The 22,834-nt window shown below is 41.0% G+C and overlaps 1 protein-coding gene across 16 annotated transcripts in view; it reads left to right on the top strand.

Annotated features, from left to right (window-relative positions):
* Positions 1-22,834, top strand: part of ptprma (protein tyrosine phosphatase receptor type Ma) — a 163,575-nt gene that overhangs the window by 54,112 nt on the left and 86,629 nt on the right. For all 16 annotated transcript variants that reach the window (XM_081696947.1, XM_081696944.1, XM_081696943.1 and 13 more), the window contains exons 3-6: positions 9,118-9,392; positions 13,916-13,994; positions 17,497-17,618; positions 19,734-19,908. In XM_081696947.1, coding sequence (XP_081553073.1) covers positions 9,118-9,392; positions 13,916-13,994; positions 17,497-17,618; positions 19,734-19,908 — 651 coding nt within the window. The remainder of the gene's footprint in view (positions 1-9,117; positions 9,393-13,915; positions 13,995-17,496; positions 17,619-19,733; positions 19,909-22,834) is intronic.

Raw genomic sequence — 22,834 nt, 5'->3', positions numbered from 1 at the left:
AAACAGGGTTTGTGAAATGGAGGGCAGCATGAATTGGCTAGCTATGGCTGCATGATGGCCACCTGTTCTCGGACTGATTCACCTCTACCTAGATATGATTGCAGAGCAGTGGCAGATGGTGAACAATATTCTAGGTGGGGCTGTTGGTGACAGCCAGTTTCAACAGATACCCCAATACAAACTACTGATGCTCAGTGAAGTAGCAAGCTAAGCTACTATTTAATTGACGTTAAAATCAACATAATAATAATGTCATTTATCATAGTTGCAGCTCTAACGTGTTCAGATAGAAGTTACATTATGCATTGTAAAAAAAAAAGTGATTAGAAAAACATTTTAAACAAATAGAAAGCTTACATTTTAAATGTTAATGCAGTGGCCTTATATCATCTAGCTATAAATTTTGTGTCAAAAAGAAAGCTCCTGCGCAAACATTACAACTGTCTAAACTTCGCACTTGTAAAGCGAGCTCACTCAGGTCAATTCGCCAGAACCACCACTAAAACACACAGCTAGCTAGCTAGTTAACCTTTAGCAAGCTACTGGTTGAACAAGTTAGCTAACAGTTAGCGAACGCTAGCTAGCTCAATTCAGAACAATCACTGAAGAATACAAGAAGCTGCTAGCTGGCGAACTAAATTAATGTTAGCTAACAGTTAACACTAGCGCAAACCTATCTTATCTAGTTCAATGGTACTATAAATGAGAAACTACCACAAAATGCTCAACTTGACACGCGATCACTGACTGCCCGACTGGTTAGGGTTATGAACGAAGAGCCATTTAAGCATTAGAGTCGAGGACGCTTATTGGCTAAATTTATGTCGCTATGTTCGTATCTTGTGTCAGCGGCGGTCACCATTGGTTGCACAGCTGCTCTGCTGGGCGAGATTTCTAGTGCCCGAGAAGAGAGAACGAATGAACCGCGAAGCTAATTTCCCTCTATATATTTGATATACTATATATTATTGTGCATTTTCCCGCACAATATTGATTATTTAAAAAATGTTTATTTTTAAAAATGAAAACTAACAATTGGCACCATGGAGGGCACCGCCCCAGCGCCCTCTCTTGGCCAGCCGCCATTATTACAGAGAATTGGGGTCATTGTGACCCTCACCCTTTGTATTAAGAAAGGTTCACTTAAGTAGTTATCTATTCTCGGCAAATTATACTTAAATATAATTAGTACAAATAAGATTTTGAGAAAATACACCAACAAGATTATTTTTGAAACATTTTGAGAGAATACTCTTACAATCTGTCTCTTCCCCTTGTAGTATCTGGCCCAGGCTTGAATGTGAGTAAATGATGTTATTCAGTAACTATGTGCAGATTGATGTTAAGATTTGTATTAAATTTTGTTTCACTTTAATCTCATCCTATTTTCAGTTTTCATTTTCTACTTAGTATATATTTCAGTAATAGCATTTTAGGGAGCTAAGTTCCTCAAGAATGAATTTCTGCAAAGTCATTCCCAGAATGCATTTATTTAAAATGAAAATGTCGTGTGGATTTCAGACCTGTTTTCCTGAAGTGAACTTTTGGTGCCAGTGTGCTGTTTATTAAAGTGAGAGTAATATCCATGGGTTATCTCTTACTTTAGATGTAAATTTCAGCCAATAATAATGTGCGATAAACGCATATAATGAAAGGGCACAATTCCAGTGTTATTTGGGCCTAACTACTAAGCAGGAAGGAAGATGTTTTTGAGTTGCATCTAAGAGCTTCATTCCATGTTGGACAAGCTGTTACTCCTCTTCATCTTCTGCCTGTTTCTCTTACAGGCATGTTTTCAGGACTGCGCACTTACTAACTTGCATGTGTGTGCCCGCATGCACTATTTACCAGCCACCTTATCCTGTTCATCTTTCAGTTTCTGACCACTGCTGACTGGTTATTGAGTGGCAGACCATTCTCCACCCAGCATGGATGCATGCTAGTAGCATGGTTGTGAACAAACTGTTTTGCCAGGCATGGCCGTGTTGAATGCCCTGTGGTCCGAAACAGGCAACTCATGAAGGACTAGACATGGCTAAGGGCAGCTGGGAATAAATGGAAAATAAACTCTTAACTCCAGATCTACAGGGTGTTCCTAATAAAGTGGTTTGTTTAGGTGTAATAGATATTCAGTATGTATAACCAGTGTGTCAGTGCATCTTTTTTATTTGTTTGTTACTGAATTATAGTGAAGGTGGTGTGGGGTTCTGATAAGATATTCTTATTGTAGCACACTGGTAATACATTGTTCTGATCCCTTCTCTCTTTCTGTCTGATGGAGAGTCATTGATCCGTGTGCTAAGTGAAAGCTGGTGTCTCCTCCCAAGTAGAAAAATCTCATTACCGATCACACTAGCTTGCAGGGAGGTGTTTACATGCAATAACAAGCCTGCTGGAACGGAACCAACAAGACAATTGTGTAACGTGACCAACGTTATCACCTCTCTCATTTGCCCAGCACGCTGCCATGTATTTACCTTCTTGTATCATGTATCTTGTTAAAATATTTAAGTGCATCAGTGAGTGAGACCTTGTAGACAGCACTGGACAATGTGTTTTCCATAATGCCTTTGTAAACATGCATCAGAGCAGTGTCTTCCATTAACCTGAGATTAAAGCCATTAATATCTACTTGTTCCTGTTTCAGCTACAAAGAGCCACACTTTGTTGCGAATCAATTCTGAAGGGAGACAGACAGTTCCACTGCCCTTACATTGTGGAAAATTGTGTGGGTTTATTGCAAAGTACATGTTGTTATTCTGCTTCTGTTGTGGTGCACAGGAAATGTGACAATTCTTTTTCTTTTCTTTTTTTTAAAAATCAGAATAGCACAAACCAATTAGTAAACAGTATGTATAGTTTCAAAGCAGTGCCCTTTTTGGAAATGCACAAACAGCCCTTCACATGCTTTTAAAAGCCATTTGCTTTTTGAATGCTTTGAAAATGACATGCCACCACTGAAATTGCTCAGAGCATGTAGTGGTGAAATGCACGAGAGGAAGAGGCCTGTGAAATCTGAGCTGAGCTTTGGCCTCTTGTTGTACAAGAGGTGGGGGCAGGCTCACCTAATGATGCATTTGCCGTAATGATGCAAGTGGGGCGAAAGGTCATTTGGCTCATTGCTTTCCCACTCACTGGTTCACATCATATTGTAAGCTTCAGCGTGAGTAATATGGGTTTTCCCACTGGACCCATCCCATAGTGGGGGAGAATAACAGGCTATGAATGTTTGACAGGAATCCCCAGTGAAAGAATGATCAGTATCTTTAAAGTTGATGGCAGGGGAAATGATAATATTGGGGCACTGCTATCACTTCCTCTCAGGTAGAAATCAAGTACAAAAGATTCTTCTTCTTCCAACAAAGGCCCCTGGGATCCCTGTCAGAACTAAATGAGCAGTTCAGCATTGCAGACCTCTGTCCTCCTTTAGTGTTCTTGTCGACTTTGTAAATGCCACTCGAGGCTGTTTTGATGGAATGCCGAAAATGCATGTCCTCTTTAGAATGAAACAGTGGGCTGCTCGACCGGATGGCAGCATCCACACAGTAAGTGCACCTCCTGGGCGCCGAAGCGTGGTGTCAGGGGCCCCGGCCAGCATGTACGAGGCGCGTGTGGACGTGCAGATGCGGAGTAATGAGGGTGTTCACTCAGATGGCTCCTGTCGGGATTTGTCTGGGCTGTGCCAGCCTGGCAGCGCGTGCCCGGCTCCCTGTCAATGCATGCCAGAAGCCTCTAATTTCCCAGTTTGACGAAGAGAGCGCCACTCCCTGTTATTAGCTCTCTCCTTCCCTCTCCTTCTCGCCTCACTCGTGTTTGATGATTTTGCCCTCAGCCAATTTCAACACTTTGGACTTTGTGACTTTGTGAGTGACTGCCTGAAGATGCACTCTTCTTAATGACACCATCCGGACAAGGTGCCACAAACTGGCGTGGTCAGGTATGGTGACTTGTCACTAACAAATCACGGCCAGATTGCTTCCTTTATTCTAAGAGTAGAGGGAGAAATGGTTTTGCTAGTCTAATGAGGTGCAAAAATGGCAGGTGTGCAATACGCAGCTGATGCCAACTCCATTATTTTCAACGCTGTCATAATTGCTTTTTCTTTTTTCTTTTTTTTTTGTGCGCACCGGCTTTTCTGCATACCTCATGTCGGTGGGAGCCTCAGAAGGCCCCAGAATGCAATGGAAAAGCTTCCCTTGCCTGCTGCCAGTAAATCAGTGCTACTGTATTAACACAGCTGTAAAACAATAAGAAACCAGGAACACAAGCGCATCTGCTATTGTAATTACATTTACATTTTTACAACCTGCCATGTCCAGCAAGGATTTTTCTTAGTTCAGTACAATGCTGTTAGTTTAGAGGAGGAAGGTAAGACTATATATGGTGGTTTTGTAGCGGTTTTGTGGCAGACTGTGAAGCTTTTGTGTCATTTGGAAACAACAAGGTGCTGCTTGAAGAACAGCAAGGATGAATATTAGAGACTAGTTAAATGAGGAGGAGACTACACAGAAGAGCTTTAACATTTAGATTTATTCCAAAAGTATAGTTTGATTTTAAAATAAGCTTCCCAAGTACAGTGTGAATAAAGATGGAAACACTCCAATTTGGTGGCTGGACATTTTGAGATAAGCAGCTCATTAACAGTTTGTATCGAGGTAAAGGAACTTTCAAAGGTTTTTCAAAACAAATTGAGTCAGTTTGATCAAGTATTCAGGTAAATATGGATAAAAAGATCTGGTAGATATAAATATATGAATAAAAATAACTGCCTGTTCAGTTTGCTTATCACAGGCATTGATTACTATGTAATACTATGCATATGAAAAATGTGAAATCTTTAAATGTAGGAAAATAGTATATATTTTTCTTTTTTGTATGAGAGCTAACAATGAGGGTTATGCTTTTTCCATGATATGTGACCTCCTACATGACATACATAAGTTTTCTCAGTGCACCTAAAGATCAGAGGATGGTTGAATGTGATTGGAGGACACAGCTAACTACTCTCCTTGGTGTACGATCAACACAAGCTCCCAGTGAACCAATGAATACAAATCCAGCAAATTTGGTCAATTAAATGTTATAGGCATGTTTTCTCCAAGACACTGCACTGCTTCCACTACTTAGAAAGCTCTTAGGTCTGTGTTTGGGATTTTTTATGGTTAGTTGAGCTATTAGTTTATGGATGCGACCTTGGGTTTCTCTTTAGCCATCTGCTAACACACATAAAAAATACATACCTCTCATGAAGGTCAAATAGCTCGTACTGCACCTTGCTGCACATCTTTGTTCAGTTGGATATGAAAAATAAAGCAAGCATCAAAGCAGGCTTGAAGATAAAGGAAACAGAAGAGAAGAAAGGAATAGCTTGAAAAGTGATGTGTGGCCTTTTTGGGCATTTCAAACACACATAAGCAGGAGGAGCCATTAAGCGGTGTCCCTTCCTCTCTGTTCCCTCATAAACAGATAGAGGAAGCTGGAAGGAGAGGACATTTCTCGCTCATAGGAGATCATCACTTAAAAGACACTTGCTGTCAGATTTGGACAGTGCCTTGCCAGATATTGAAGTAAAGGACTGGACATGAAGATAAATGAAAGCTTGTGAAAACACATTATAAAATAATTTGTATCAAAGGGATACGCTTAAGTATTTTTCTTTAGCCATTGCAGATATAAATCCAGAAATGAATAATGAGAATCTGTTTTTTTTCTTCCAAGTGGAAGAGCATTTTATTTCATTCGGATAATGATGTTGGCAGAAAGCTATGTAGAACTGTAACCAGGTATCATCTTTCAAGCGACAGTGTTAAATATTGGATGATTTATTTGGTGATTAAAATGTTAGGACTCTACTCCAAGAATTGTCTCAGATTCCCAAATTCATGTGGTTCTTTAATCAGAGCATGGTAGCATCAGAGACATTAATATTCTGTAAAATGTTTATGTACAGGTTAAAATGTACAGAGACAGTGAATCAAGAATTCTTTCTCTCTCTCATATTCTTTTTCTCTCTATTTCTACAGAGTGTGTAATAAACAGATGTATGGAGCCAGTAATTAAAGTGTAGTTAAATTAGTTCAGTGATATAAAGCAGGTGGTGTGATTGATCATGATGGGAGGTTTGTTTATAACGAATGATCTCATTGGTAGTTGAATGTGGGTGTCTGAGCTACTCTTCCACAAAGCACTCCCCCCCACACACACACATTTTCATCCCAATCCTTGAGGCTCTTTAAGATGCTGTTGGGTTACTCTAGTTATAAATGATCACTGCTTCCTGAAATTCTCAGAGGCCAGAAGAGATTAACGATGGCATTGCCTGAAAAATGAGGCACACAGATGGGGTGGGGCTGGATTTAACACCTCGGCTGGCACAGGAAAATAGAAATGGACAAGGCTGTGCAGGTTACCACGTTTAGGCATTGTTAAAGACATTACAAAGGAACCACCAGGTTGATGTGAACGTCCCTGTTTGAAGCCAGCCGTCCAACGCCCTCCCGTAATTTCGTACATTGTAATTATGTACATTGCAAGCAGGTCTGGACATGCTCAGATCAGAGAACAGAGGCAAACCAGAGTATGAATATCATCAGCCACTCTTGCGGGGGAGGTGTGGACAGAATACTGCTGGCTGCTGCTAGCTGGCACAGGTGTGTGCAGCTGTTTCTTTTTATATGCCAGTATCTCCTTTGTTAGTATTTTGCATAGTTGCACCGTTTATTATCAGTGAATAGTTTGTTCTAGCAGTTGTGGAATTATCATTGTGGAATTACACATACACTACCTATATGCTGGACTTGTAATATACTTGTAATTGCAATTGCAGAGGGTATGTGGTTTGCATTGAATATTGGACATTATATAGATTTCTAGTGTATGGTTCATATATACACTTAAGAATGTCCATCCATGATAGTTCAGAGAGCAGAGTGATTAGAGTTTTATAATCCTGAACTAGATGGACAGGAGTGCCTCTGTAAAGGCCCTTGACCCAGAGAGTGGTGATTGTCAAGGGCTGGCATGGAGCCTCTCTGGCTCAATTTGCCCCTTGCTGCTCTCGAGAAAGCATTGTGGTCTTATTGATCTGGCTCCTCTCGACACCTCGGTCCTCGTCAGAGACCTACCCATGGTCTACTAATGGACTGACTCAAGCTGGCTGCTGAATCCCTGCTCCATGCTTCTTGTTTCCATGGTGTGCTCTGCAGGACAGGAGCTAAGGGCCTGAAACGAAACACCACACCATGCTGCTTTCACCCGCACTTGCCCTTCGCTCACCCAGCCACGAGACACACCTGCTTCTGTGTGTATTCAGACTTTTAAAAGATGCTGGGACACACGGGCATTATTTGCTCATCAGGAAGCTTGTAACAGCAGAATGAAGTGAGACTAGGCAGTGATAGAGGGATGTGGACTTCCCACTCAAACAGAGATGTCTTGGATTACTATGGGTGTCGACTGCACTGTGAAGCAGTCTCAGCAGATTCAGTAATGACTTCCTTGTCACAAGTTTTGGCATACAGAGCACACACTTGCTATATCAGCATGATTTTATCTTTTTCCACACACTATTGGTATGGGTATCAGACTATATGTGTCCAACGTGGGTTTCCCATACATTAATGAAAGGGGTAACAGTGATCGGGTGTTTTGCTATATGGTAAGGCATCAAGCTGTGTTGAACATTTCTCTAAAATATGTGTTCAATCTTACTTTACTTTGATTCATATGCTACGCCTGGGGGCCTCTCAGACATGAACCTCAATCCACACTATAAACAGAGAACAGGTGCTAAGAATCCTCCTTTTGTGAAAACTTGTAAAGTATAAGCTTGTAAAACTACATTGTCAATGTTTTTTTTAATGACACTGGAGTCAAAAGTGCTTGCAGAAATCCTAAACCTCTTGACCAATGACATCTTGCAAATGTAGGGTTTATTCATTTATTCAGAGAGGTATTTGGAGTTCTTCCGCACTGTATATGATGAACTTGTCCTCTGTTCACTTACTTTAACCTTGCTTATATGATCTACCATGAATATTCTTTCTGTGTGTATGACAGCTGTTGTACTCTGACATTTGTGTAGCAAGTCGGTGTCTATAGCCCAGCATGCATGGGCATCAAAGCAGACTATTTCGATTGTTATAAGATGCTGTCAAAAAGATTTATACAGTTTTCTAAATCAGAAATACGATTATATTCCTTCACTAGACAAAGTATCTAAGGGCCAAGTTAAAGGTGATTAATGCCAGGATACATTCTTGTGTAAAGAGAATAGGTTGAAACCAACCACTACTGCTCCCGGTCCACAGGTGCCATAACACCAAACTGAGCACTTAAAAATGTATGGAAATGATGTCTGATGAGTCTCTCTCTCTCTCTCTCTCTCTCTCTCTCTCTCTCTCTCTCTTTCTCTTTCTCTCTCTCTCTCTCTCTTTTAGAGCTGTGTCAACACACAGACCCAGAGTCAATAGCTGCGTTTACAGGATGAGAAAGCTGCTATTAATGTTATGTAGCGGTCATTCATTAACCATTCTGAAGAAACACTTCCTCTGTGTGTTATTTAACCTTATTTTCATCATGGTGTTAGCCAAGCAAACTGTTCACACATTACAGATTTTTAAAGCACATGGTTTAGATCATTCAAAAACATATTTCAGTTTGCTCAGTGACTTGATTTGAAATGAAGACAGGTTGGTTTGAATCCGATGGGTCAGAAGTGGGAAGTGTGTGTATTTCTAATCTACATGGACTACATGGAGTCCTGTGGTGACATTGTGCTCAGTGTGCAGCTCCTGCAGGACCTGCTAGGCCTTCCTGCATAGATAAGCCTCAGAACTGCACTGATCATCATTTGCCTATATGCTAAGAAGGCGTTTTGTGAACAGAACATTAATTGGATCTTTTGCCTGAGTATTTATTGAAATACCAGAGACTTGAAATGGGGTGTTAACATCAAGGTTGTCCATTGCTGATATGGTCACTTGGATCTGGGAAGCTGGAGGAATGGTTCTGACAGAGTTCATTTCAGACTAGCCCAATCCAAGGATTATATAGGATACACACACAGTTGATTTACTTATTGCTGTCTCACTCACATCTGGCCCTTGCTTTGTGTAGGTTCGGCCTTCATGATGGTAAACACTTCTGGAAGGTTCCCTGGACAGAAAACCCAACTGGTTGTTCCGCAGCTGAAGGAGAATGACACCCACTGCCTCATTTTTCATTATTATGGAGCCAGCGGTGAGGGCGTGAGCCCTGGTCAGCTCAACATCTACGTCAAAGAGAACAGTAGCCCTTTGGGCTTCCCTGTGTGGAACTCTTCAGGACCCGCCTTCCATACATGGAGGCAAGTTGAGCTGGCCGTCAGTATCTTCTGGCCCAACTTTTACCAGGTAAGAACTTTGCACTGTATAATTTTAATTACTGAGCATGGTACCAGGCATATGCATCACATGTGGCATCTGTCTATACAGATTTGTTGGCATTTATTTTGCATAATGGAGTTAATTTTAATATTCACTAACTACTTTTTCTTATTAATCATTTCAAAGATTCACAGTAAAGGACCACCATTGACCTGAACAAAAACAGGGAGCCTTTGTCTCTGTGAATCATTGTAAATGCCCTCAAGCCAGACTTTACCCCTAGCAGAAGGAAAAGCTTTTTTTTGGCATTTGACACAGCAGAGTGTCTTCCTGATTAATTCCTTTCGCCTAAGTGTTCATTCACACTTGACACAGCACAAAAGCTCAGCACAAATCCACCCAGTAGGCTGATTTGACACCTGCCATGCTGGAGTAACATAGTCTGTTGATCCTTGTGGGGAATGCATCTTAATTGAGAGAGAAAGTCCCAATTACGTTGTGCTAAAATAGACCCCCAATGGTCCTGCAGATGACTCCTGGCTGCTCCTCTGGACTTGGCTGAATAGAGGCTAGGCTTCACGCCGTCATGGTCCACCCAAGGCCCACTGAGAATCTGTAATGACTGAAAAGTCATTGTGTAAGGACCATTTACCTAAGGACTTTTTTTTTGTGACAGAAAAGATCTTTCATTGGCTCAACTGGAGATGGTTATGCATGCAAAAAAGGGAGCAAAAGCATCAAGTATTAGGCTGTAGAAGCAGGAAAGGAATTGCTATAGTCTACCTCTGTCCACCTCAGTGGCTTTGACAAACCGATCCTTCAGTGGTTCAGGATGGTGATAGTTAGTGATGATGATTCAATATGAATATCGGTCATTTTCATTGCCTCTGACCCACATAATGAAATTAAGGTTTTATCTTGGAGAGGGAAAACTACAGGAAAATAGTCTGTGTTTTCAAGAGCTCACAAATCAAGTTACACCCTAGTTCGTGTGTACAATGAGATTCAGGTGCCTTGTACATTGTTCTAATAGGAAAAAAAATATTATTTAATTACTTTGAAATAAATCCTTTTAGAATGGTCCTGATCTCTTAATCTGTGTATGCCTGTGGTAGTCAGGTTCCCAGCACAAGGTCTGCAGAAATCAATTACATGAAGGGTCAGATTTTTCCCCAGCTATGGCCAACTCACTTAAGCAATACTGCGAGCTCTGTTTCTTAAGATGCAGATGTGGAGCGTCTGGAGCTGACCCTCTTCCCTGTAACAGAGGAGCACAGTAGGTAGACATGTTCATTGCTGTGACTGGAACTCTCCGGTGGAAGGAGGAATGCTAAATACATCCTAAGGTCCTTGGAGAAATAACCACCATCTGCTGGTTATTTATGGTGGGTGGCAAGAGACACATCTCCATCTCTACCTCTTCTCTATACCACAGCAAAGTATAATTGGCGAAGAATGCAATTGTGACTTCTTAATATCGCAGTGATTAACAATACAATCTGTAATCCGCATCACTGTAGCTAATTAGCAATGGAGAGGTAATTATGGGTTTTCTGTAATTGCATAGTATCTTAAGTGTTTGTCAAAATTAAACCACCTGGTACTCAGAAATTACTTTGTCTCTTATTTTGTAATTATGGGGTTTGTGTTTTTATCCTTTCTTATATCCCTTTGCTCTTATCTTCTACCATACAATGCGAGAACATCATGGGCTCTAATTGCTCTTTCGGTTTGTTCGCTTTTCAAAACTTTTAATCAATAATGGTGTGCAATTAGAGTATGTTCATTTTTGTGACCTGGTGCCCTTTGTTCTTCATTGATATTTTGCGATGTTCCCAAGTATGTTATTGCACTTCCATTTATAGACTATGGCTCTCAATTACAGGTGAGAAGGAAAAGACCGCTTAACCTGAGCCTGATCAGTATTCCATTATGGGGTGGGTAGGAGATTAGAGCTTATACCTTGTAGAACAGTTATACATGTGCAGCTGTCATGAGCTGAAGCCTTATGCCTTGTGTCAGGAATTTCACCCAATAATAATTATTCACAAGAAACAGCTCCACAGCGCCACAGAATCACTTCCATACAAACTCTGCTCCAAGTGGCAACCATTTTGAACATGGCATGAAAAGGTTCATGATTTTTGAAAGAATATTACACCCACATTGTCTAAATTGTTTGGTAAAGACATTCCTACAGATCAAGTTATATGACTGTTTAATGATAGCTCCAAATTAGATTTGAATGAAAGATGGGAGGATATGGCTTCTGGGTTAACATCTGCAAAGGGAACGATCATTTCCCAGCTACAGCTCTTCAACTATTATTGTAACGTATGGTACAGATTGCTGCAATTTCATGAAATCAGTAAGTCCATAGTGTCTAGTCTGGAGACATGGAGATATGTTGGTTGTAAACTGCCTAGAATTAAAGCAAATATATTTGCAAATTTATTATCTGTGTTTAATCATAATTATTTTCATGTATTTTATAACATTATTATTATTATTATTTATAATGATTAAATTACTATCATTAATAAAATATGTTATAAAAGCAAAAAATGGATCTTTAAGCAAGATGACTGTTTGCATATATAATGCTATGGAGCAATAATCACTACAATGACTGAGGAAACGTATTCAGCTAATGAAAGATTCTGCCACCAGAGCGTGGGCCCCACTGGTCATCTTCCCAAGACTCTGAGGAGCAGAACATTTTTACAGTGTGGTGACAGACATCAACATTACACAATTAATCACCTTTAGGCTCACTGTGACATTTAACATGGCCAAGACTGGCTTCTCATTTCCTTTAAATTAGCCCCTCATAAAGCTCTAATTAGTGACCAGTTCGCTCTCAATTGTTCCTCAAAAGGGAGTGGAATGAAAATGAATTTGAACCCATTTGAATGGCCTAATAAAGGCATCTCGTGTGAATGGGCTCACTGTGTTATCTCGCACTAATGAGTCATTTGGATGTTCAGTGTGCATTTGAGGGACACATTTGAGTCATACTAGGCAACATAAGCTGGATCTATCTGTCACCTGCTGTTGGATTTTCAGCTTGACAGACCCCTTGTTTTAGTAAAAAGGGCTATTTAAAGAAAAGAATAAGTTTTGAACAAGCATGCACTACTTTGCTTCCTTAAACTGCTTTCATCGTGCACTGTATCAAGGGCAAACTCTGATTACTCATATTTATAAGGTACTTACAGCTTGTTCTTTGTCTTAGGCATTTAAAAAATGTGAATAGTCTCATTAATATTCCAGAGCTACGATATGACACGGTGTCCACTCTGCTGTGCAAACACAGTGTGTGTAAACAGCTTGCGTTGTGTTTATAGGCTCAGATTTCATTCCACGCAAAGCTTTCCAGACCCACATGGTTGCATTATCTTTATTTTTCTGTTCCCATTCAGCGACCAAAACAGTTTATCTGGCATTCCATGGTCACATTTCTTTTCCTCAGTCGTATTTTGCTAGCGAAGCACAATCGTATCGGGACGTTTGACCTCGAAAACCAGTGAACCAACTCCCAACCTCCTTTTTGCCCTCCCACAAGTTGGTTTGCCTACAAGGCATCACTTTCAAGAGTTTGAAAGAACGGAGGGGGTGAGAGGAGACAAACCGAGTGGAAGAAGGCAGATAGAAGGGCCGCTTCTCTCTTGCGTCCTGCCTGATGTAAACCTTGTCCCTGGCAGGCTGCCAGAAATCTGAGCATGCAGGAAAGGCTCCTTTTGTGCTTTAAGCAGTTGTTTCCTGTGTGATATGGTTAGAGGAGCACACAGATCCCTACCCTTTCCTTCACCTCCGCCTCTCTGCCCCCATGGTGTGTGGTGCTGGTCAGCGTGAGAGTGGCCCTGTACAGTGTTCTCTGTGGAACAGCCGAGCTGGTAGTCCCCTCCCAGGTGCTAACACCAGTAACCCAGACAACAATGCAAAGAGTTCGTCATGGAAACCTGACTCGGCCCTCCCCCAAGGCCTGTGGGGAATGTATTTCCTCACAACAGCAATATGTCATGGTCACACAGGAAACATAACTGTGCAGAGTATTTCTTCAGAAATAAGAAAAACCTGTCATGAATTTGTTTTCCTGAAATAATGAGAGACTGATGTGATACCAATGACAAATGCATAACTTAGTAACAGTTCAGAATTAAAGTGAGTGCTCAAATCTGCTAATGTGAGGATTGCTTTGGAATGTACTAACTAGTCCTGGAATTGAGAGCACATAGGTGGGCTATGAGCTCCATACAAACTTGGTTTTTGATGAAGCTGTGGAAAGTCCTGAGCCCCACACAGTCAGGCGTCCCTTGAGATAATATGAACACAGCAGGGCCCCTTAAACCCATCCAGCTGTTCACTTTGTGCTGCATTCTGCTACTTATTTGAACAAATGATGAAGAACCTTTAACTGGGATTGAAGTCCTGAGCCTTGGTAGCAATCATGACAGTTCTTCCTCACGCATTGTATCAAGAGTATGAAAAATGGATTCAAATGAGTGTGTCTAATACCCCAGCCCATTCTTTTCTCTCTCTCTTTCTAGCTCATCTTCGAAGTTGTGACCTCAGGGCAGCCAGGGTTGCTGGCCATCAAGGACATCTCGCTTCAGGGACATCAGTGCAGTATGTTCTGTCTCTCGCTCTATTTCTCTTGAACCTCTCTCTGAGACATATTTACACGTTTTTACACATTTTCAAAGATAGAACATACTACCAGAAGACTATTCCTGAATGCAAGCAAGCAAGCAAACAAACAAACAAAAAACAACATTACTGAAACATATTAAACATATTTACAGGTTTTGATACACATTATGGTATTAATAAACTAGCAAACTAGATTTGGGGACAATTCATATTATAAATTTGATAATAGATGGTGAAAAAGAGATTTCTAAAATTGTAACCTAGACTATTCAAGACTGATTATACAGTTGAATGTGTTTAATTGCCTGTTGAATTTCTTTTTTCATATAAAAAAAATAATAATTTGCACTTAATTTGACTTTATTTACACTAGCAACATGACCTGATACCTGTTGTTGTGTGTCAAGAAATGTCACAACATATCCTTTTTGCTCATATCCAAGTATTGGGAATGTGTGTTTTTTTGGTCATATGATCACCAGCCCTTGATACCACAGTAACAGTAACAGTTTTCTGTGGTTGATGGACATACAGAGTGCATTTGCTGTCTTTTTTCAGACCCTCTTTGCAATGTCTCATGTTTCACCTTCTGTCCTTCACCTACTAATCCAATTCTCCTGCCCACCTTTTGACTCTCCACCTCTCCATCTTCCCCTCTCTCTCTCTCTTTCTCTCTCTCTCTCATGCTGTCATGCTCCTTCTCTTATTTCATCCATCATTCTGGAATTCCTCCAGCTTTCGCTCTTGGCTCTATCAGATCTCTACCTCTTCTCACACTCGCCCTGTTTCTGTTCGGTTTAAACTCTCGTTTTCTCCTCACCTACCTATCTGTGTTTTTTTTTTTAATTGTTTTCACTTCCTACACCCACAACCGTGTTTTGCCACAACATACATAAGGTATCAAGATATTCATGTCAATGAAATGGAATAAACTGTGTTAGGTGTGCAGGTGTTTTTATGATGGATGCCATTTCACCTTGTAACATATGCCCCTCTTTTACTCTCATTATCTTTTAGAATATGTAGCTTATGTGCATCATAGTAACACTTTAATTTTAGAGTCCATATCCACAATGCTAATTGCATGCCGACAGGCTAATTTTACCACTAACCTGTCAATACAAGATACAGGATGCTGTCAGACATCCCTCATACACAGCCACCTGAAATAAGCTGTAACTATATACTCAAGAGCTTATTAAAAACATGTTACATATCTTTGATCAGATTTGCTATAGTGTTTAGGTGCAGAACAGTCTTAAGGCCAGTGCAAAACATGTTCTGCTTGAAGCAATCAGAAGCACTTCGTTATTTTTGTGAAGTGCTTGGAGCTAAAGTCTTCCGTAGTGGGTGCCAATGAGACGAAGAAAGAAGTGTACTGTTATATCTGAATGGTGTAACCCAAAGCTAAAAAACACTTGAGGGACTTTTTTGCTGCTGTATTAAGGGTGTTGTGTTAAAGATACTTCATAGCTGAATGGTTGTAATCAGTAAAAGATTGTATCTTTTTTTCTAAGTGGCACCAGGCACATCATTTAATATTAAGAAAGCTGATTTTCATTATGCAAAATTTCAGGCAGGAACAATTTTGCAGATTATGAAGCATAAGCTGAAAGTAGTGCCAGCTATCATCCATCAGCAAAGGTGCAGTTGCACATGGCCCCATGAAAGCAGGTGTGGCTGAAGAGAAGGAGAAACAGCAAGGCAGAAATTTGTTCTGGAGACAGCCTTAATTGCCAACTACAGTGGTTGCTGCATGCAGTGTGTAAGGCTCAGATGTCAGAATCAAGGTCGCAACAACTTGCTTCATGTGGAGATGGGGGAACTAATTAAAAAACAACCTCTTCCCCATAATTTGATTAGCATGGACTTCCATCCTCCCCAGCCAACCCACCTCCCATTATATATTGAGACTGACCCAAATTCCTACCTGACTTTGTTGTCAGTTCTGCAGTTCTTTGTTCTGTCAGTTCTTTGTTGTCAGTTCCCTTTATCGGGAATATGAATATGAGAGAGGTTGTTTATTTCTGCTGAGTGCAGGACCATAGAAAGGGAAGATATCCCTTTTGGCCATGGTCTAAAAAGCCTGGGTCCCAGTCCTCAGCCTTCCGTCTTCTGTACTGCTGCATCTGAAGACCCTTCCCTGGTACCCTTGAGTCTGTGCTGGAGATGACACTTGCTAGGGTGGAATAGCTCACAGGGCCTGCTGCATTGCCCATCACCCCTCACTGTAATATCCCAACTGAAAACAGCGATGCAGTTGACCTGGAAGACAAATAAGGACCATTTTGTGAATCCCCAGATGAATCACCAGATATTCCCAGTATAGACTGTGAAAAACAGGAAGCACATACAATGTTATAACTTGAATTATTTTACTGTAATTGATATTTGTTCTACTAGAAGGTGAAGCTATTAAAAGTTAACAAGATTGCCAGTGGCATCAATTATAAGTCATCAAATAAACATAAATGCACAGATTCAAAGAAACACAATGAACGTAACAACCACAATGAACAGCCAAGCAAAAAAAAAAAAAGAAATAGGAAAAGACATTGCAGAAGATCATAGAAGATAAAAGAAAACACTTCCAATCATGAAGAAAAGTTGTTGAATGGATATAAATCAATGTACAGGATACATATATATAGACATGTCAGAGACTGCCATAAAGGGAAGAAAGCCCTACCATGACCTCAGAGTGTCACCACAACATGTCTGAGCCTCGAAGACAAAGACCAGATTAAAGTCTGCTAAAAATGGCAAAAAAGCCCGTAATGTCTTACGCACAAATGAGATAAAGCACAATGAGGTAATGTGGAGATAGTGAAGCGTCTGCTTTTGCTCCAGAGCAAACCTCCATACCAGCATGGGCAGGTGTGGCTGCTAAGGCTACAGGCTTGCTTGGCTTTACTGAGGCTGGGCCTGAAGACAGCAGCAGCAGGTGGAGGACTGAGTTGTGTGGGAGTCTTGAGCAGCAGTGGACGGCACTTGGCCTCAAAGGACAGTGACCCAAAACATACTATTGAAGCAATGATGGGGTCTATCAGGGTCAAACAGTGGAATCGCCAAGTCAGTCACCCAACGTGAACCCCCCTGAGCATGCGTTTCACTTCCTGAGCATTAGTGAACACATAACCCCCCCCCCACACACACACACACACACACACCCACCATCAGGAAGTGAAAACATGATTATGCTTCACACAGTGAGATAAGATATGTAAATAAATGCATTAAAGTTGACATTCAGTGTAGTAAACAGTAGAGTTAAACCCCAATAGCAATGTTTCTGTTCAAATCTAATGTGCTGAACTGCCAAAAAAAACAAAGACAAAACACAAATTGACTCATTGACTAGATGGAATATATAGCTCATGTTTTTTTTAAATCACGCTGTAGAAAAATGATCTAATATGAATACATAAATATACTCCCAGAGAGCATGTTAATAGCTGCATGTGTGTTTCTGTTGCAGTGAGCACCCCACACTTCATGCATATTAAAGGTGTGGAGGTCAATGCCAGGCAAACAGCCACATTCCACTGCACCATTAATGGCCAGCCCAAGGACCACCTGAACTACAAACTTTGGTTACAGGTAGTACATCACCTCTGTTGGATGTCTCTATTGACGTTAAAAATGACTTTAAAATCCATCATTTTGTGTCACAAGTTTACAGAAATTATTAGCATTTAACAAAGCTGTGTTAGTTTTTTTACAATCATTTTCACACTTGTCTCAATACCATGTCCACTTTTTTCAAAACACTTAACACATTCACCATATCAATAGACTATGTGAACTAAACTGTCTATACTTTTGCATTGCTTTGATACAAAAGGCAGTGAATCACTTCTTCCAAAATTTATGAATACCTCTGTCAGTGTTCACGACCAGCAAATGTCTGTACAACTACAGCTAAATTTGCAGACATTTAGACACTTTGTTCAAAAGTTAACTTTTAGTTCAAAACCCTACAAAATTTTGATTACAGTAGATGGAAATATGTTGCAGTTGACAGACAAATTATAATATACTTCAAATACAAGACAGATTATTCTGATTTTAGCAGAAAATGTTTTCAGTTTATTCAGGGTTTTTTTTGTTTGTTTGTTTGCAGCCTTGGTTTGCTTTGAAATGAGCATGTATATATGGAAAATATAGATGTAGTTGTCACTGAAGTGATTTTTTTCACTATTACTGCAGTACATGTACTTCTGAAACACCTGGCTGTCATTTCAGCTAACAACCTACCCAGGTGAATTTCATTTGTCCCATTACTATATATTTAGTGTGACGTTGATGAATCTCTTTGGCCAAATGCAGTGGACAGGAACGATGGACCAGGCGTACAGTAGACTTGTGATACGGATAGGCAAACAAATATGTATGAATTACTGTATTTAGTGAAAATATTAATTTGGTATTACTGTATTTATTATTGTATGTCTTTCTTTTCTGAACTACAGTATATTGCACTGTGAAACCAAATGGCAAAATACTGTGAACCCCCTTAAGAAAACTGTTACAGTTTGGTGTAAATTTAACATACTCACGACAAATCTATTGTGAGCAGTAAGACAACAGATCAAAAGTTTCTATAGCTGCCTGGAAATATTTGTGGATGCAAAACTAGAGAAAAGGGAAACACATAGTATATGTATTTTGCAATGTAACATCTTGTTACATGAGCTATTTTGCACCAAAGGTTAACTGTTGTGCTGAGGTGTCTGTTTCTAAAGCATACTGTGTGAAGAGTTTTGAAGAAGTGGACATGGTATTGAGACAAGTGTGAAAACAACTGTTTAAAAAAAAACAACCAAACCTGTAAATGAAATGGCCTGTACATATGGCTCATCACAGTGATAAAAAAAATATTCCTGTGGAGCATACCTATCTGCTCACAGCATAGTGGATGTGTACAAGCAACGGCACACATTTGTGTGTGTGTGTGTATGTGCGCGCGTTTGTGTGTACGTGTGCAAGCAGTACATGCATGTGTAGGTGTGTGTGGGTGTTGTGACTGCAGACAGCTGTAGGGAATAAGTTGTGAATGTGCACATAGAGGAGAGTAAACAGGTCTCTTTCGCTTACACAATCCACCATTCCCCTTCATAAACAGCATAAGAAATGTAAAAACAGAGCCTGAGTGCAATTATACAGAACAAGCATACATATACAAACACAAGCACACACATGCACATGCTCAGTCGCACAAAAGCACACTGTCACACTGTCTCAAACAGTTGATGGGGCTTTACAGTCAATAATGTTTAGATTAGTGCCTGAAAACAATGAAAGAGTATATCTCCAATGGACTGACCTTGGTCTCGTTATTGGCTGGCTTGAACTGCATATGTCTGTTAAGTTTTCATGGACAGTTCCTCATGTATGACCTGTCTGTGGGTGCATGTAGGAGAACAGCAGTTGCCTGTGTGCTGCTTGCTCCCTTCACAGCCAAAGCCTCCTGTGGAATGGCTTGACCTTTTGATTACACATCCACAGCAGGACTAGCACCAGGCTTGAAAGATTCCCCTCAGAAGCTCTGTCTGAGCCCCTGAACTTTCTCTGATGTACACTGTTGCTAATTTTACAGTAACTTTATTCCCAGTCTCAGATCAAGGTTCAGTGGAATGCGATCATTCCAGGCAGGAATGTGCTTGTTCATTGGATTATTGTGGACATATTTGACATTCCTGCTATTCTTCTCAGGGCATCGGTGGACGAGAGGCCCTGATGAAGGACACAAAGCCTGTGAACCCCAGACGCTATATGGCCACGTTTGATGTGGAGAACACCACCAAGGGGGACTCTGGCCGCTACCGCTGCATCGTCCAATCAGACAAGGGAGTGGGTGTGTCCAGCTATGCTGAGCTCATAGTGAAGCGTAAGTGTTAAATGTCATTTGACAAGTCTTACAGCTGGCATTTCCCTGAAACAACCAATTGCGAAAAACTTCTTTCAGATCTAGTTTCATGTATAAAGGACAAAGTGACAGAGCCAATGAAGTCATTTAACTTTATTCTTCTGCTTCCCCCAGCTGGTCAGGTCTGGAAGGTTGACTGTCCAGAGTTTCCTTTGCTTCCCACTTTCTTATTTGACTGAATAAATGCAATGGGTCAGATGGATGCTTAGTAAAGCTTACAGTGCACTTTTCTATTCACCATTTGGATTAAGTAAACTGGGAGATTAAAAACACTCAGGTTTACTGTTTATTGTATTTATTTTATTTAGCCAGACTAGTTATATTAGGATTATAATTTCTTTAATTGTTGTTGTTGTTGTTGTTGTTATCACACTTGTGCAGTCCTTGTGTCCTATATGATATGGGAGAGAGCAGAATGATGAGTACCTGGCCCCCAGTTTGTCTTCATAGGAGACTCTCAAAAGAGAAAGAATGTAGAACCTGTTGAACCTAGAGGGAAGTATAGTGTAAAAGGTGCTTGTCAGGTCTGCTAGCCAAATCCTCCTCGCTCTGCCTCCTGCTCCTACAGAGCAACATGACCATTTTCAAATACCTTTCTGAGTCTGAGTAAGAATCACATTTTCATAGTCATTTCATGTAGCTGTAAATCATAAAATGGCAACTGCTGAATCTTTCTTCTCCAGTTAAATACTCTAGTCTGTTTTGTAAATGGCAGAATGTGTGGTCTAAGCATATGCACCCTCTGTAGTTGTCATTTTTCCACAGCAGTTTTCCAGTGTGCTTGCCAAAGATTGGCTTTCATCATTTCCATCACTCAAGTTCAGCACACTCATTCGAATCGCCTCAGCTGCACTAAACCCAGGGAGGACTGATGAGTACAGTGCAGGCTCTCCAGATAGAGGGCTGTCAGTCACAGAGACAAGGCTGCTGGCAGTTTCTGGCCAACAGGCCAGAACACTCCCAGCTCCCTGCTGACATGTCTCAGAGGAGGAGGTGTGTTTGTGTGTGTGTGTGTGTGTGTGTGTGTGTGTGTGTGAGTGTAAAAGAGAGTGAAATGGGGAGGTTGTATATGTTCATTTGTGGTTTGTGTATGCATGCATGTGTATGTGTGTGTGTATGTGTGTGTGTGTGTGTGTGTGCGTGTGCGTGTGTGTGCGTGTGTGTACATTTGTGTGTGTGTGTGAAAGAATAAGAAAAGGAGAGTTTGTGTGTGTGTGTGTGTGTGTGTGTGTGTGTGTTTGTGCATGCAGACATTGGTGTGTTTGATATATATGAGAGCTGTCGATGTAAATGAGCTGAAGCGTGTGGAGTGTTCAGCACTAAATCTTGCTGTGATTTTTCATGCACAGCCAAGCCTGTTTCCCCCTCACAGACCCGTATTATCCGTCATTACTTAGCCACCATTATGGAAGGTGCCACCACTAAGAGCCTGGAATTGGAATACATTACAACAGCAACAACAACGTCCTATTATTCACACATTTGGTCCGGTGTTGTGTACTACCAAAGCTGTGCCAGGTCTCTGGGTTAAACATCTCTCTGTTTCACCTGTCTGTTGCTGGACTAATGCATCTCAGGTCCTGGATTTGGCCTCGTGTCCTGGATTTGGACCTCCCATAGGGTGTGCTGATCATCTGAGAGGGCCTGGTGTACACACAAGGGCGTGGTGCCATACACACGCATCCGTCACGGAGCACACTGTAGCCCTCAGTCTTCTGCTGCAAGAGCCCGATTTAGAGGGTGACGCAGCTTTCATTTTAGCTACTACATTTAGTGTGGAGGAGGGGGTGAGATAAAAAGAGGCATAGACAGAGAGCGAGGGAGGGAAAGAGAGAGGGGCGAGTGCTCAGGGGGTGTAGAAAGCGCTTAACCTTCACTGGTGACTGTGCTGCTGTCCAATGGTCCATGAATCCACTGCACCCGCGCAAATATGAACAGGCCGCTTCCCAGAAATGAGCTTCACCTCCAGCAGAGCCTGGAACCCTTGGTGTGGTCTACTTGGCCATATCTCCCGTCCGGTTTCATCTTCATTGCAAGAGATCTCAGGGTCATGAGTCATAACATCAACACGAGGTTCTCTGGCATCAAACAGCGTGTAAGACCAGGTCTAAATATCAGAGCAGGTAAATCTCCCCAGTAGCCACATTCACTCTCAGAATGCCATACAGGTTTGTTAGAAGCCCAAAGCAAACTGGCAGCCTCAGACACACACAGCTTTTTGGATCATATCAGATGGATCATGTCGGTGCACGGATCAGGTTGCATGGTCATATGCTTCTAAATATAGCAGAATGCAGAGTAAGAGAAGTGGCTGGGTGTGTCTGCCAGGTGCAATAGCATGGGGATGCACAGCTGATCTCTACAAAACACACACACGCACACCCAGTTGGTCAACCTCTGACCTATGAACTTTAACTATGGAGGGGAAAAGCTATTACTTTTTAATGTTTATATGTAATTATATAGGTAAAAGTTAAACATTGTTTTTTTTCAGGGTTATTTTACAGCACAAGGTACCAGAGATCAAGCCTGGAGTTTTCAATTATTTTAGGAAAGTTTAGTTAAGAAATTGCTCTCCAGAATGTTTATTCCACACCACTTGCTTCAGGGTTGTGGTCTATTGACTTCAAAAGAAATAGATGCTGGCAAATGTGTTTTTGCCATCTCAGAAATGATCAATATCTATATAGATGTGTCAGGGACAGTATAATGTGGTGACTTGTGGTCAGAAGAGGTATCACAACCTTTGTTTTCACATCATTCCATGAGTCAGTGGCTAGGAGAGGTCCAGATCAATTGGCTCACTCTCAGAGCTATTGAGGGAGCTGTCTCAGTCCTTCTTTCCAAAACTGCAATGACCACAATGACATGGGGATGCAACAGAGCA

This window comes from Electrophorus electricus, chromosome 14 (assembly GCF_041902795.1).
Source record: "Electrophorus electricus isolate QZ-2024a chromosome 14, ASM4190279v1, whole genome shotgun sequence".
NCBI classification, from domain to species: Eukaryota; Metazoa; Chordata; class Actinopteri; order Gymnotiformes; family Gymnotidae; genus Electrophorus; species Electrophorus electricus.
This window is presented reverse-complemented; position numbering and strand designations above follow the sequence as displayed.